This window comes from Conger conger, chromosome 1, assembly GCF_963514075.1.
Source record: "Conger conger chromosome 1, fConCon1.1, whole genome shotgun sequence".
Classification (NCBI taxonomy): domain Eukaryota; kingdom Metazoa; phylum Chordata; class Actinopteri; order Anguilliformes; family Congridae; genus Conger; species Conger conger.
Genome location: NC_083760.1, coordinates 58805343 through 58817983, shown reverse-complemented (window position 1 = coordinate 58817983; position 12641 = coordinate 58805343). Strand labels below are relative to the sequence as shown.

The 12641-nt window shown below is 42.1% G+C and overlaps 2 protein-coding genes across 2 annotated transcripts; both read left to right on the top strand.

Moving 5' to 3' along the window:
- The first annotated feature begins 179 nt into the window (after window positions 1–179).
- Window positions 180–12458, top strand: LOC133138226 (calcium homeostasis modulator protein 5-like). The gene is made up of 4 exons (XM_061256813.1): window positions 180–722; window positions 2008–2294; window position 2495; window positions 12357–12458. Exons 1-4 carry the CDS (start codon window positions 180–182, stop codon window positions 12456–12458), a joined length of 933 nt encoding a protein of 310 aa, XP_061112797.1.
- LOC133138220 (uncharacterized) lies at window positions 5961–12038 on the top strand. Its single transcript, XM_061256801.1, has 2 exons — window positions 5961–6536; window positions 9577–12038. Exon 2 carries the CDS (start codon window positions 10202–10204, stop codon window positions 11114–11116), a length of 915 nt encoding a protein of 304 aa, XP_061112785.1. The 5' UTR covers window positions 5961–6536; window positions 9577–10201; the 3' UTR covers window positions 11117–12038.
- Window positions 12459–12641: the final 183 nt, after the last annotated feature.

The window sequence follows — 12641 nt, the reverse complement described above, 5'->3', positions numbered from 1 at the left end:
GAGAGAGAGAAAAGAAGAAAAGGGAGGGGTAGGAGAAAAATCGTCAAAACACCTGGAAAACTCTTGTGTTCGCTCCAGTCCAGGAAGCACAGAAGAAGAGAAAGTAAATGATTCTGTCTCATCCCCCCCCAGTTTGATCAGAATCCGTTTGGCGTTGCGAGCACTCACACACGTTTAACATGGACGCCTTCAACACCGTGCTGCGGTTCTTATTGAACCAAAAGGCCACTATCGGCTACAGCTTCTTGGCGATCTTGACCATTGGCGGCGAGCTGATCTTCTCCATGGTCTCCTTCGAGTGCCCGTGCAACCGGACGCAGAACTTTTCGTACGGGATCACCTTCCTGCTGGGTCCGGCCTTGGTGCTGCTGGTGCTGGGGTTCTTCTTCAGCGCGCGCATGTGGAGGCTCTTCACCGGCTGCTGCCTGAACCCACGCAAGCTCTGCCCCCGGGGGAACTGCCTGCGCTGCACGGGCATCCTCCTGAAGGTCACCTGGGGTGCCTGCATTGCTCCCGTGATGTGGCTCTGCGTGGCTCTGCTCAACGGCACCTTCTACGAGTGCGCCATCAGCGGGCTGGACGACAACCTGGTGGTAGACCACTTCTGTCAGAACAAGACGCTGAGGTGCCGGGCGGAGTTGGCCCGCGTCCCCTGCCAGAGGTCCAAGCTCCCCGAGGACGAGAGCAAAGAGCTCCTGCTCATGTTCCGAGCGCAGTCTCAGGTAGGGAATGCCACCTCTCTCGTACGCTCATACACAAATACACACATACACTCAGTGACCACTTCATTAGGCAGACCTGTACACCAGCTTGTTAAGGCATATATTTAATCAGCCAATTATGTGGCAGCAAGCTGTTTTTCAGACCAAATGTCAGAATGGGGAAGAAATGTGATTTTTAAAGTGAATTTAACCGTGGAATGAGTGTTGGTGCCAGACATGGTGGTTTGAGTATCTCAGAAACTGCTGATCTCCTGGGATTCTCACGCACAACAGTTTCTAACATATATTGTGCAAAAATGTGGGCAAAAATGTGTTAATGAGAGAGGTCAGAGCAAACGTGCCAGACTGGTCAAAGCTGACCAGAAGATGACGGTAACGCAAATAACCACACATTACAGCAGTCGTTTGCAGCAGATGATTTCTGAAGAAACCTCTAAGTGGATAGGCGACAGCAGCAGAAGACCAATAAGTAAAAAAATCGAAATAATAAATACCTAATAAAGTGCTCAGTGAGTGTTGAATACATTATACACAAGATAATATAAAAAATTGGAATAAAAATGAAATAGTAATGTATACAATCAAATACATCCCCTAAGCCAGTGGAAAGGAAGGTTTTCAATGAAACAATACATTACATGTCTCCGTTTTCAAAAAATGTGTTATGGGGGTTGCAGATCCTGTTAAGGATTAGCCAATAGCTTTTTTACACCTTCAATCAGCTTTCATTTTCAAATTAGCACAACTGGCCAGGCAAACCCTGGACCTGGCAATATTGCAGCCAGACAATGAAAACCCTTTAGAAAACAGCAGGTGGGCATGTCGTCTGACAATGAGACTAGCTTCACATGAAGTGTCTCAATCTGACTCTTTTATGTTGATGCTTGCCCAACTGGTTTTATAGTTTCTTCAAGGCTCTTCTGAAACAACGTCTGAAACAATAAATACTTAAATTGGGTGGCCTGTAGCGTAGTGGTTAAGGTACATGACTAGGACCCGCAAGGGCAGCGGTTCGATTCTCGGTGTCGCCACAATAAAATCCCCACAGCCGTTGGGCCCTTGAGCAAGGTCCTTAACCCTGCTTTGCTCCAGGAGAGGATTGTCCCCTGCTTAGTCTAATCAACTGTACGTCGCTCTGGATAAGAGCATCTGCCAAATGCCGATAATGTAATGTAATGTAAATTGGGGTGGGGAATGTCAGCCCCATATTAGGTACCTGATTTATTTTGAAAGAAAACACTGCACATTTTCAGCTGAATAGAGTGGTCTTTTGGTGTGTCCTCAGGTCCTGGGCTGGTGCATCATCACTGCGGCTGCGGTAGCAGGGCTGTTGGCGGCCTGCTGCAAGAACTGCCGCTCCCGGGTGAGTTACCTGCAGCTCACCTTCTGGAAGCGCTACATGGAGAAGGAGAGGGAGAACTTTGAGGTCTTTGCCTCGGATTGTGCCGACAAGCTTGCAAAGCGCAACCTCAAGAGCTTTTTTGAGAACAGCAACCCAGACATATTCCCATTCCCCAACCACAAGTCCTGGGAGGCGATATCAAGCCTTTACACCTTCAGCCAGGGCGAGCAGTTGTCGAGGACCCGGCCCTAGGCCCTCCTGATGAGAGATTGACAGAAGATGGGTTAAGCAGGAATGCATTGTTAACCCCTCGCACACGCCAATGGGGTAGGAGTAAAAGCTCCCGTAAGAGGAAAAGTATATGGTATAAAATAAATGTACAACCGTATATGGATACTGAGGAGTCTGAAGTCAGAGGACTTAGATTCAGGGTTTTAGAGAGCAAGGTTAAAGGTCTGACTGAGAATACCCCAACCCTACAGGGGAGGGGCACAATGCCCGGCTAAAGAAAAACAAAAATAAGGAAAACGGAAGGGATGTCAATACCGAAAGAAAATTAATGATTAATGGCGGATGATTTACACTCAGCTATTGGCTGGATGTCCTTTGTAGATCCCTTAAGGCGCCGCGGAGAGGGGCACCTGAAGAGTGTGTTGGGATGGTGGCAGGCTTTAACGTCTGGCTTACATGAAATCAAAGTTTGGAGGAAGTCAAGGAGAGATTATGAAACTGACACAGACACCAGTGATGAATAGGTTCATTAAAAACAACATAAGGGCTAGTGTTTTCCACTCATATATTAAGATGGGGGAAATTCCCAAACCAGAGAGGCCCATGAAATAAAATATTGGGGACGGTTCTTTGGAGGTATGAGAAAATGACAATTGGAAAAACAGAAATAATTAATATGGTCATTGAAAAACAGGTTATATAAAAGATAAATGTCTTCCCGCTTGACATAATGGGGACATTTCTTATCAAAAAAGGTACACTTTTGTATACAAAAAAGATATATAAGGGATAAGTTTTTAGACCTTAGAGCAGGATCCCAGAATTTGGCTTCAGAAGATATCTACGAGCTGGTGAAGAAAGATCCACGCAGAACAATTATAACCAAGCTGGAGTGGTAATTATAATCTATATTACTTGTAGAAGTAGGAAAAGTAACATATTATAAGTTTACTTTTATATATCTTTTATTTCTTATTAGGATACTATATAAAGTAGAAAAATGTAGAGAAATGATCATATTTAGATAAATATAATATTATAGGAATAGTTTCTTTTTAAACGTCAAGAAGGGGGAGCTATAGGATAAGGCTAAGGCCAAAGAGGATGGATATAGGAAGGGTGTACCTTGATTTTTAAACATCGTGGTGGAAAGGTAATTTAGAAAGAGCTAAGAAGGGTATATGTAACTTGCATGTGATTAGCAAACTGCAAAAGATGATATGTACACTGTAATCTGTACAACTCTATTCTTTTGATTGATTATAATAAAGTATATCTTACTATAATCATATGTGATAAAGAGTCTTTAGAGGAATACATTGAATACAGGACATCGATTACCAGATTTGCATCACACCCTTCACTTCGAGACTGGGCTGGAAGTTCAGTAGAACTTACCAGGGCTCCAGGACGTTCGGAGTACTTGAGTTCGTCCCCGAGACACCTCATTGTGAGGTACTGCTCGTGGGAACGTGAGGTCTGAGCTCGGCAAGGGGTCCGTGGCTCACGACAATTTTGGCGCCCAACGTGGGGCACGAGCAGCAGAGAATTGCTCACGGCCTATTGAGGCATTGTCCGAGTGGATTCCTACTCGAGGGTCTCGAGTTGATTACTGGCACTGAAGAGAAAGGTGCTGGACACCTAAGTAGTGAAACCGTAAATACTCGAACTCAAAAGGAATCGAAGTAATTTAGAATAAGTTACAATATTAGAAAACTGTATAGGACAGTAAATTCTAATAAAGTAATAGTATACATATCAATTTATAAATAGGTGGGAAAATGGCTGTCAGTGATATGCCAGACCCACATATAGAAATATATTACCTAATAAAGAATAGCCCATAGTAGGGACTAAACAAGTCGCGCCTCCGACAGAGGGAGAGGCATTGGTTCGGAAAATACATAAAGAGAATGGACATTTCTCTTTTAATGTAATTAAGAACTTGAATAGGTTACATATACCCAAGCTGAAAGAGGTAGTGAAGGGAGTAGTTAAGAACTGCTCACAATGCCAGATGATTAATACACCACACGGCCTGTGGAGTGCTGGATTAACTATAAGGTCGGGAGTACCCTGGGGAAGTATTTGCATGGACGTGGCCGGTCCTGTAGTACGATCCACAGGGGGGCACCGATACTTGCTGATAATAGTTGATTCGTGCACTGGGTACACCCTGGTCCATCCTCTGCGGCAAGGTAGGGGGAGACAGATTCTAGCCAAGCTAGAAAGCACAGTAATGGCAATAGGAAAACCTAAAGAAATTAGATCAGACAATGGAGCACATTTCAAGAATACCCTTATCAATAAATGGTGTGTCAAAAACAATATAGAAAGAATATTTTCCCCACCCTATCATCCCCAAGCAAATGGGATAGTAGAGAGGAAGATACAAACAGTGAAGAGATTAATAGCTAAAACTTGTAATAGCAAGGATTGGGATCAGAACCTCATAAAATTACATGAGCAGATAAATGACTATGACACTACGGGGGGGGGCACGGCCTTTTATAAAATGTTCCAAAGGGAATATGAAACCAGAGAAACAGGGAGACCAGTTGTAAATACCGCTCCTCTGTGCCCCTTACAGGTAGGAGATCAAGTCAGAACTAGAAATCAAGGCCCACAACCAGGTGTCCCTGTAAAGGTGAGGTTTGGACCTATAGATAGGGTAGAGAAAGTGTTAGATAAAAACACGGTAGAATTGAAAAAGGGAGGAATAACCTCAGTAGCACAGTGTAAGAAAATATAATGGAGATAGGATCACAGAAATATTTACTGCCTAAAAGCTTGTTCCCTAAAGTCTGGGTCAAGGTGGTCAGACAGACAGAGGGAACATTTAGAGTTTTAACAGCTAGAAAAGGTCATGACCTGGCACAACATGGGGGCCAGAAATTAATAAAACCTTGTCCAGTGCTGGAAGAAATTAAAGGACCAGGCTGTTGCATCATGTGTTCATGTAATGAATTAAGGCCAGGATATCAGGGACCTGGTGGGGCAAGAGTACCCCCAAAAATAGAGGGGTTACCAGGGGACGCCCTATGGGGAATGACAACCCAGACAGGGCATTCTCCAGTAGTAATGATGCACAGATTAGTGGTCTGTGGACAGTGCAGGATTAGCATTGCGACAAATACCACTTTTCTCATGGCCAGAGAAATAGAGGGGCCTGAGAAGGGGGGGCAGCCTAGGAAAAAATGTAGCTGCCTTGAAACAGCAGAAGGGGAACTTGTGACATGTAATGAGTGCAGGGAACTCACTTTCGAGGGATCAGCTGTAGCAGCGGGCCTCACTCATGCATTAATCCCCTATGATAAAAATGAGACCTCCAAAGGTCAGGAAAAGTCAACATATGCCCAGCCCATTATGGGTAGACAAAGAGACGACCAACTAAGAAATGTTATTGAACAGACATACAACTATGGGCCCACCTGGCTGCTGATGGTTAACCGAAGGGGAGAGACAGATACCAGACCTATGAGGTTTAGGCGAAAAGCCATAAATAGAGAAGGAAGAGTAGTATGGAGATTAACAGATTATAAAGAGGAAGTTAAAAATTGTCTGTACCCACCAGAAGATGCTGAAATACTAGACATACCTTTTGGGGATCATAAAACCAGAGCATGGTACAGCAGTGATACAGATTTATTAATGAGAAAGTTCAAAGCTAGAGCACAAAAAGTAGGGCAAGTGGCATACTTCAGGTTACATGCTTTCCCTGTAGAAGGGATATTAAAAGGGGTGAGAAGACAATTAATTGTGTGCGCAGAAGGCCTAATTGATGATAAAGGGCAAGTGAGAGAAACAATTGTGGTTGAGGAATCTCGGAGGGGAGCCACAGGGCGGATAAACCCTCGCCGCAACCATTCTGATGATAAAGACGAGGCCACAGGGCCTCTTTACACACTAACCATAACAGTCACCACCAGAGTTGGGGTTGGCGAAGGTGTATACTCTGTTTCAGCTAGGCACTCAGTGGAACCCCTGTCTACAGACGCTGACGGAAAAGCAGCTGAACCTGTAGTTCCAGACCCCGAGCCAGAGTACAAGGACGTCCACGATTTTGCTACTACAATACCACTGAGAAATAACCCGAACAATGGAGGACCTAGAGATGCTTCTCAGCAACGACGCACAAGGAGGCCGAGAATGTCGTGCTTCAGCGGGTGTTTCCGATCAGGAAATGCTGACAGAGTACATGAAAATCCGAAATCAAAAGAAAAATCAACAAATCCTGCGCAGTGAGTCTTTGAAGAAGGGACAAAATCGGGAAAAGAAAGGGTTAGCAATACTAGGGTTAATAATTTTTGTAGTAGGAATAGGATTAGGAAATTATATAATGAAATATAGAGTCCCTTACCAATACACATGCGTTACTAAGGAAATAAATGTGATCTGGTGTGAATACAACATGACATCACCAGGAAGTGAAAATAGTACTGAAAATTGCGGTCAGGAAATGAAAAACGAAACATGCTGTCACTATTTGACTCAAGGAGGTCGGAAATCCAGTATGATAGAATGCGATGTCAGCTGTATCAACACAGACGGGAAACAGAAATGTTCAAGAGGCAGGCAAACTCGATATTATCCAAGCTCATTGGGGCATAAAGTGAAGCGGGAGGTCCCGACAAAAAATACTCAAAAGGCAAGGAGATGTGAGCTTAGATACCCCTTGCTTATAAGGAAAGGGTTACCGAGTTACACTGGACTTCGATGGTCACAATTAGAACAACAAGGAATAATATGGGGACCCACAACACCACTACTCACTAGTCTATATATAGGGGACCCGCAACAATATCCCAAAATAGATAAATCAATAAAGATACAAAAGGAACTAGGGTGGACAAATACATATGTATATCAGGATAGAACTTTACTGTGTACATTAGCCTATTGGAGTCAAGACAAATTTCGAAAGGGCATTTGGGCAGCTGATACAATCCAAGCAATGCCATCGTTATTGATTAAGACAGTAATACCTTCTCGAGAAATAGTAGAGAAGATACTTCAGAAAGAAAGGGAGATGATAGAAGAAATGAGACAGTATGCAATATCAGTATATATAGAAGACGAAAAAGATATAAGGGAAAAATCAATCTCTAAAAACGACATTAAAAAGGGTGTAATGACAATGGCATGCACCTGGGAAGATGATGAATACGTAACCTTCAGATATAGGCCCGTAGAAGAACAACTTAGAAATTGGATAAGTTGGTACTGGAACAAAGTTATGAAAGGAAAAGATCCTAAAACAAATTACAAGGAAGAGTGGATTCATTATACGTTAATGAGTGGTTGGTGGGAGGCCTATGCTGGAGATATAGGGAATAATGCACAAAACCAGGACTATTTTAAAAATTATGTCCCTGACCACTTCGTGCCACCGCTCAGAACTAATTACACAGGGAAGCAAGAACATGGAGCTAAGCCTCAACTAATATATTTTAATGACAAATTTGGGAAAAGGTTGTATATAGTAAATCAGACTTCTGGGGCCCTACTTAAAAATATGGGGGTCATAACCCCAGATAACACCTGTAAGAGAGGAAAAGAGTTAATATGGCAACAGCCAGCTTGTGACCTTCGAGACGACTTGCGTCTGGTATGGAAAGCTTGGAAGGAGATGATTAATGCAGGACATGTATACGAAGGATATAAGTGGATGAGAAACTTAACTCTTTATAGCAATACAAGTAAACGTATTTTTATAGGGAGAGGAGGGGTCTCTAATGTGATCAGAGCAATCTGGACAGGAGTTAAACAAGGAGTGAATAATGGAGTAAATATGTTTAAAGAAACCACCTCTAATATCATGTCCTGGGGATGGGACACTATTAAATCCCTGTTTGGGCCCTGGGTATGGGTTATAGGGGTTGGAATATTAATCATAGGGATAATATATGTCATTTTTGTATGCTTAAGGTGCAGGCGTCATGGACAACAGTATGCATATCACAAGCTCGAGTCTCAAAAACAAGAGCATGAGCATCAGCGTACTTTTGCTGAAATCTTGACCCGACGACCCCGGCAAGAAATCACTAACTGTTAAGGGAGGCCTAAGATAGACATAAGGAAAAGATAGAGGGGTGAAGGATACTGACCTCAAAAACCAAAATGGCTACCCAAAACACAAACAGATAAGGTATAAAGCCTGGAACAGTCAGAGACACAGGTCACAGCAGAAAAACAACTGAGGCAAGCATATTGGAATAATGGCAACTTGGAACAGTTCCTATGAAACCATGAGCCAAACCGGGAATGTATCAGGGGAAGGAAATCTGGGAGTGCGGGATAACGGTGAAGCAATACCGTTAGCTCTATCCATGGTGAGTTCCCTCCTCCGAGCTCTTGATTTGAATCTTGGTAACATAGTAACAGTAATTAAACTCATTAGGAGAAAAAATTGTTAATTGAATTCTAAAATCAAAATATGGTTTTATTTGGAATGCGGATTTCAGGACAAGATTTCAGACAAAGATAACAAATGTAATTTGAATGCTGAATATGAGATTTGATTTTTGTCAATAACAGGCACCTTATGAATACAAATATGGAATTACAAATTTACTAAGTGGCTAGTATTAATACAACATGCATTGGCTATGGGATATCTAAATTCTAAAAAATGTTTAATAGGCAGGTATTAAGAAATAATATAAATGCTATACCTGATCATGCTTGTGTTCAATGGGTCACAAATAATAACAGTCCTCAGTTGTATGTCCATGGAAATACAAATACTTGTGAATCCAAAATGTAGGGGTAGGAGCCCAAAGAATGATTTATATATCTTGTGTACTTAAAAATCAAAATTGACACCTGAGGCCTAGGGCCTCCAAACAAAGAAGGGGATTCACAGGAATCCGCACACTGAAGTTACAAATTCAAAAATGAACTCCAAAGAGAGATGTCCCGTGTAAGAATAGTTGCATGGCCTCCTGCACCAAACCAGCAAACCGTATACATAAATCTACGCATCCAACAGAGATGTAACTTGATCCTTTAAACGTTTAAGATTGATTGGGAAAAATCCTGCTGGTTAATAAATAACCATTCTCACAAGGAAAAGAGAAATCTTGTAGTGAATATCCATAAAAAAAAGTAATAATAATAATAAACCCCTAAATTGTTCACCGGGCCTAATCGAAACCGTGTAAATATATAAAAGAATTAAGTTCCTAGGGAATATAGATAATCAAAAGCTTATATATTTTAGTAGAGGTATGATGGAAAAAGAATATAAAATAAAGAAAAATTGTATTTGATCTCTTACAGAATAAAACCGGGAAATGGATTGTGGAAAAAGAACAAGTGGAAGCCAGTGAATCACAATTCCCAGTGACAGCCCTAAAAGAGGGGTTCGCAAATGAAACAGATACACCCAGAAATCCCATAGAATTAGGAGGGTATCGTAATCATATAGTGAATACTTTGTTTGCTTTTGGAGATAAGAAAAGGTTATTTAACACCTGCAACCTCAAATACCCCCCACTAGATTCCTGTCTGAACTGTGAGAAAACCGTGAGGTTTAGGAGGGGGGCCAGGGGCCTATACGGTAGTCTCTGCACCCCATGCTTTATCTTGAACAAGAATGAATGCATCAATATTATCAACCTAGACAATCACAGAGAAAAATTGGAAATTTTAGAGAATACAATGACTGTATATACAGACATTCCAAATTACCCATTGTCAGAGGGATTATTCACACCCATAACATGTATCAGCATGATTAAATTCTATCCTTATAATGAGGAAAAACAAGATATTGTGACAATACGCAGGAATATATTTCCGTATATCTACGAAGACCTTGAAGGGAAACAACAAACTAAATATATAATCAAGAGAAAAAAAGTACCCTCTCGACAGCTGTAAAAACACTCGAACGGGGAGAACTATGTGGGGAAGGGGTTTGTATTATCTGTATATTATTTTATTTTTAAAGACAGTTTGGGGTATACCTCTGAAGGAGAAGTACCAACCAAGGACAGGAGGTGGTGATGTGTACAGAAAGGCTTTCCTGGAACAACAAGCCTTCCTCGATGGAAGGAACAGTTTCCAGATTACACGCTGTATCCCTGAACCTGAAGGAGGAAAGATCCCAAGGAGTCGGTGCATCATCTGCTTTGAGGATGTGAGAGACATTGCCCATTTCACGCTGCGAGGAGGCATGCGGGGATGCCTGGAATGCATCTGCTTCAACCTGAAGACAACGCTCAGGAATGGACAGGACTTTGGATATGAAGCCACTATTGAGGAGTGGCTGTATGACTTTGTGGACATGGGGGTGTTAGGAGAAAAAACTAGAGTACCTGGACAAATATTGTGCGATTTTATGTTGCCTACGAGAAAAAGAGTGTCGATAATTAAAACAAAAGGGGGACCCATGTTAGATATTGTTACACAAAGACTGACAGATGGGAGCCCAGTCAGTACTTGGTACTCCTTACCATTTGATCCCTGGATGATAAAGCTATGTGAGTTAATTGAGAAGCACTTACAGGCTAGGATTGGCTTAGTGCGAGGGGTTGAAGGGGGTGTCGAGGACCCGGCCCTAGGCCCTCCTGATGAGAGATTGACAGAAGATGGGTTAAGCAGGAATGCATTGTTAACCCCTCGCACACGCCAATGGGGTAGGAGTAAAAGCTCCCGTAAGAGGAAAAGTATATGGTATAAAATAAATGTACAACCGTATATGGATACTGAGGAGTCTGAAGTCAGAGGACTTAGATTCAGGGTTTTAGAGAGCAAGGTTAAAGGTCTGACTGAGAATACCCCAACCCTACAGGGGAGGGGCACAATGCCCGGCTAAAGAAAAACAAAAATAAGGAAAACGGAAGGGATGTCAATACCGAAAGAAAATTAATGATTAATGGCGGATGATTTACACTCAGCTATTGGCTGGATGTCCTTTGTAGATCCCTTAAGGCGCCGCGGAGAGGGGCACCTGAAGAGTGTGTTGGGATGGTGGCAGGCTTTAACGTCTGGCTTACATGAAATCAAAGTTTGGAGGAAGTCAAGGAGAGATTATGAAACTGACACAGACACCAGTGATGAATAGGTTCATTAAAAACAACATAAGGGCTAGTGTTTTCCACTCATATATTAAGATGGGGGAAATTCCCAAACCAGAGAGGCCCATGAAATAAAATATTGGGGACGGTTCTTTGGAGGTATGAGAAAATGACAATTGGAAAAACAGAAATAATTAATATGGTCATTGAAAAACAGGTTATATAAAAGATAAATGTCTTCCCGCTTGACATAATGGGGACATTTCTTATCAAAAAAGGTACACTTTTGTATACAAAAAAGATATATAAGGGATAAGTTTTTAGACCTTAGAGCAGGATCCCAGAATTTGGCTTCAGAAGATATCTACGAGCTGGTGAAGAAAGATCCACGCAGAACAATTATAACCAAGCTGGAGTGGTAATTATAATCTATATTACTTGTAGAAGTAGGAAAAGTAACATATTATAAGTTTACTTTTATATATCTTTTATTTCTTATTAGGATACTATATAAAGTAGAAAAATGTAGAGAAATGATCATATTTAGATAAATATAATATTATAGGAATAGTTTCTTTTTAAACGTCAAGAAGGGGGAGCTATAGGATAAGGCTAAGGCCAAAGAGGATGGATATAGGAAGGGTGTACCTTGATTTTTAAACATCGTGGTGGAAAGGTAATTTAGAAAGAGCTAAGAGGGGTATATGTAACTTGCATGTGATTAGCAAACTGCAAAAGATGATATGTACACTGTAATCTGTACAACTCTATTCTTTTGATTGATTATAATAAAGTATATCTTACTATAATCATATGTGATAAAGAGTCTTTAGAGGAATACATTGAATACAGGACATCGATTACCAGATTTGCATCACACCCTTCACTTCGAGACTGGGCTGGAAGTTCAGTAGAACTTACCAGGGCTCCAGGACGTTCGGAGTACTTGAGTTCGTCCCCGAGACACCTCATTGTGAGGTACTGCTCGTGGGAACGTGAGGTCTGAGCTCGGCAAGGGGTCCGTGGCTCACGACACAGTATTACAGCACACTGCAGTGCTACGTGGAGCGCTCAGACCGAGACTACAGCCCAGAGAAGAGGCCAGTGCTGGTCTTTGAGGATGGCATGGAGATGGTCTGAAACGGCTAAGAGGGGACCTGAGGGGAGTGGGGGGGTTAGGCAGGGCAGCTGCATGAAAGAAGTGTTTGTCATAAGGCAGTGTTATATGATCAACCAGTGGCATGTACCTGGGTCATGTGATCTGTCTCTGCGATGACCACCAACCTGGAATGGAAATGCCAGTTTACAGTCTACAGTGACCAT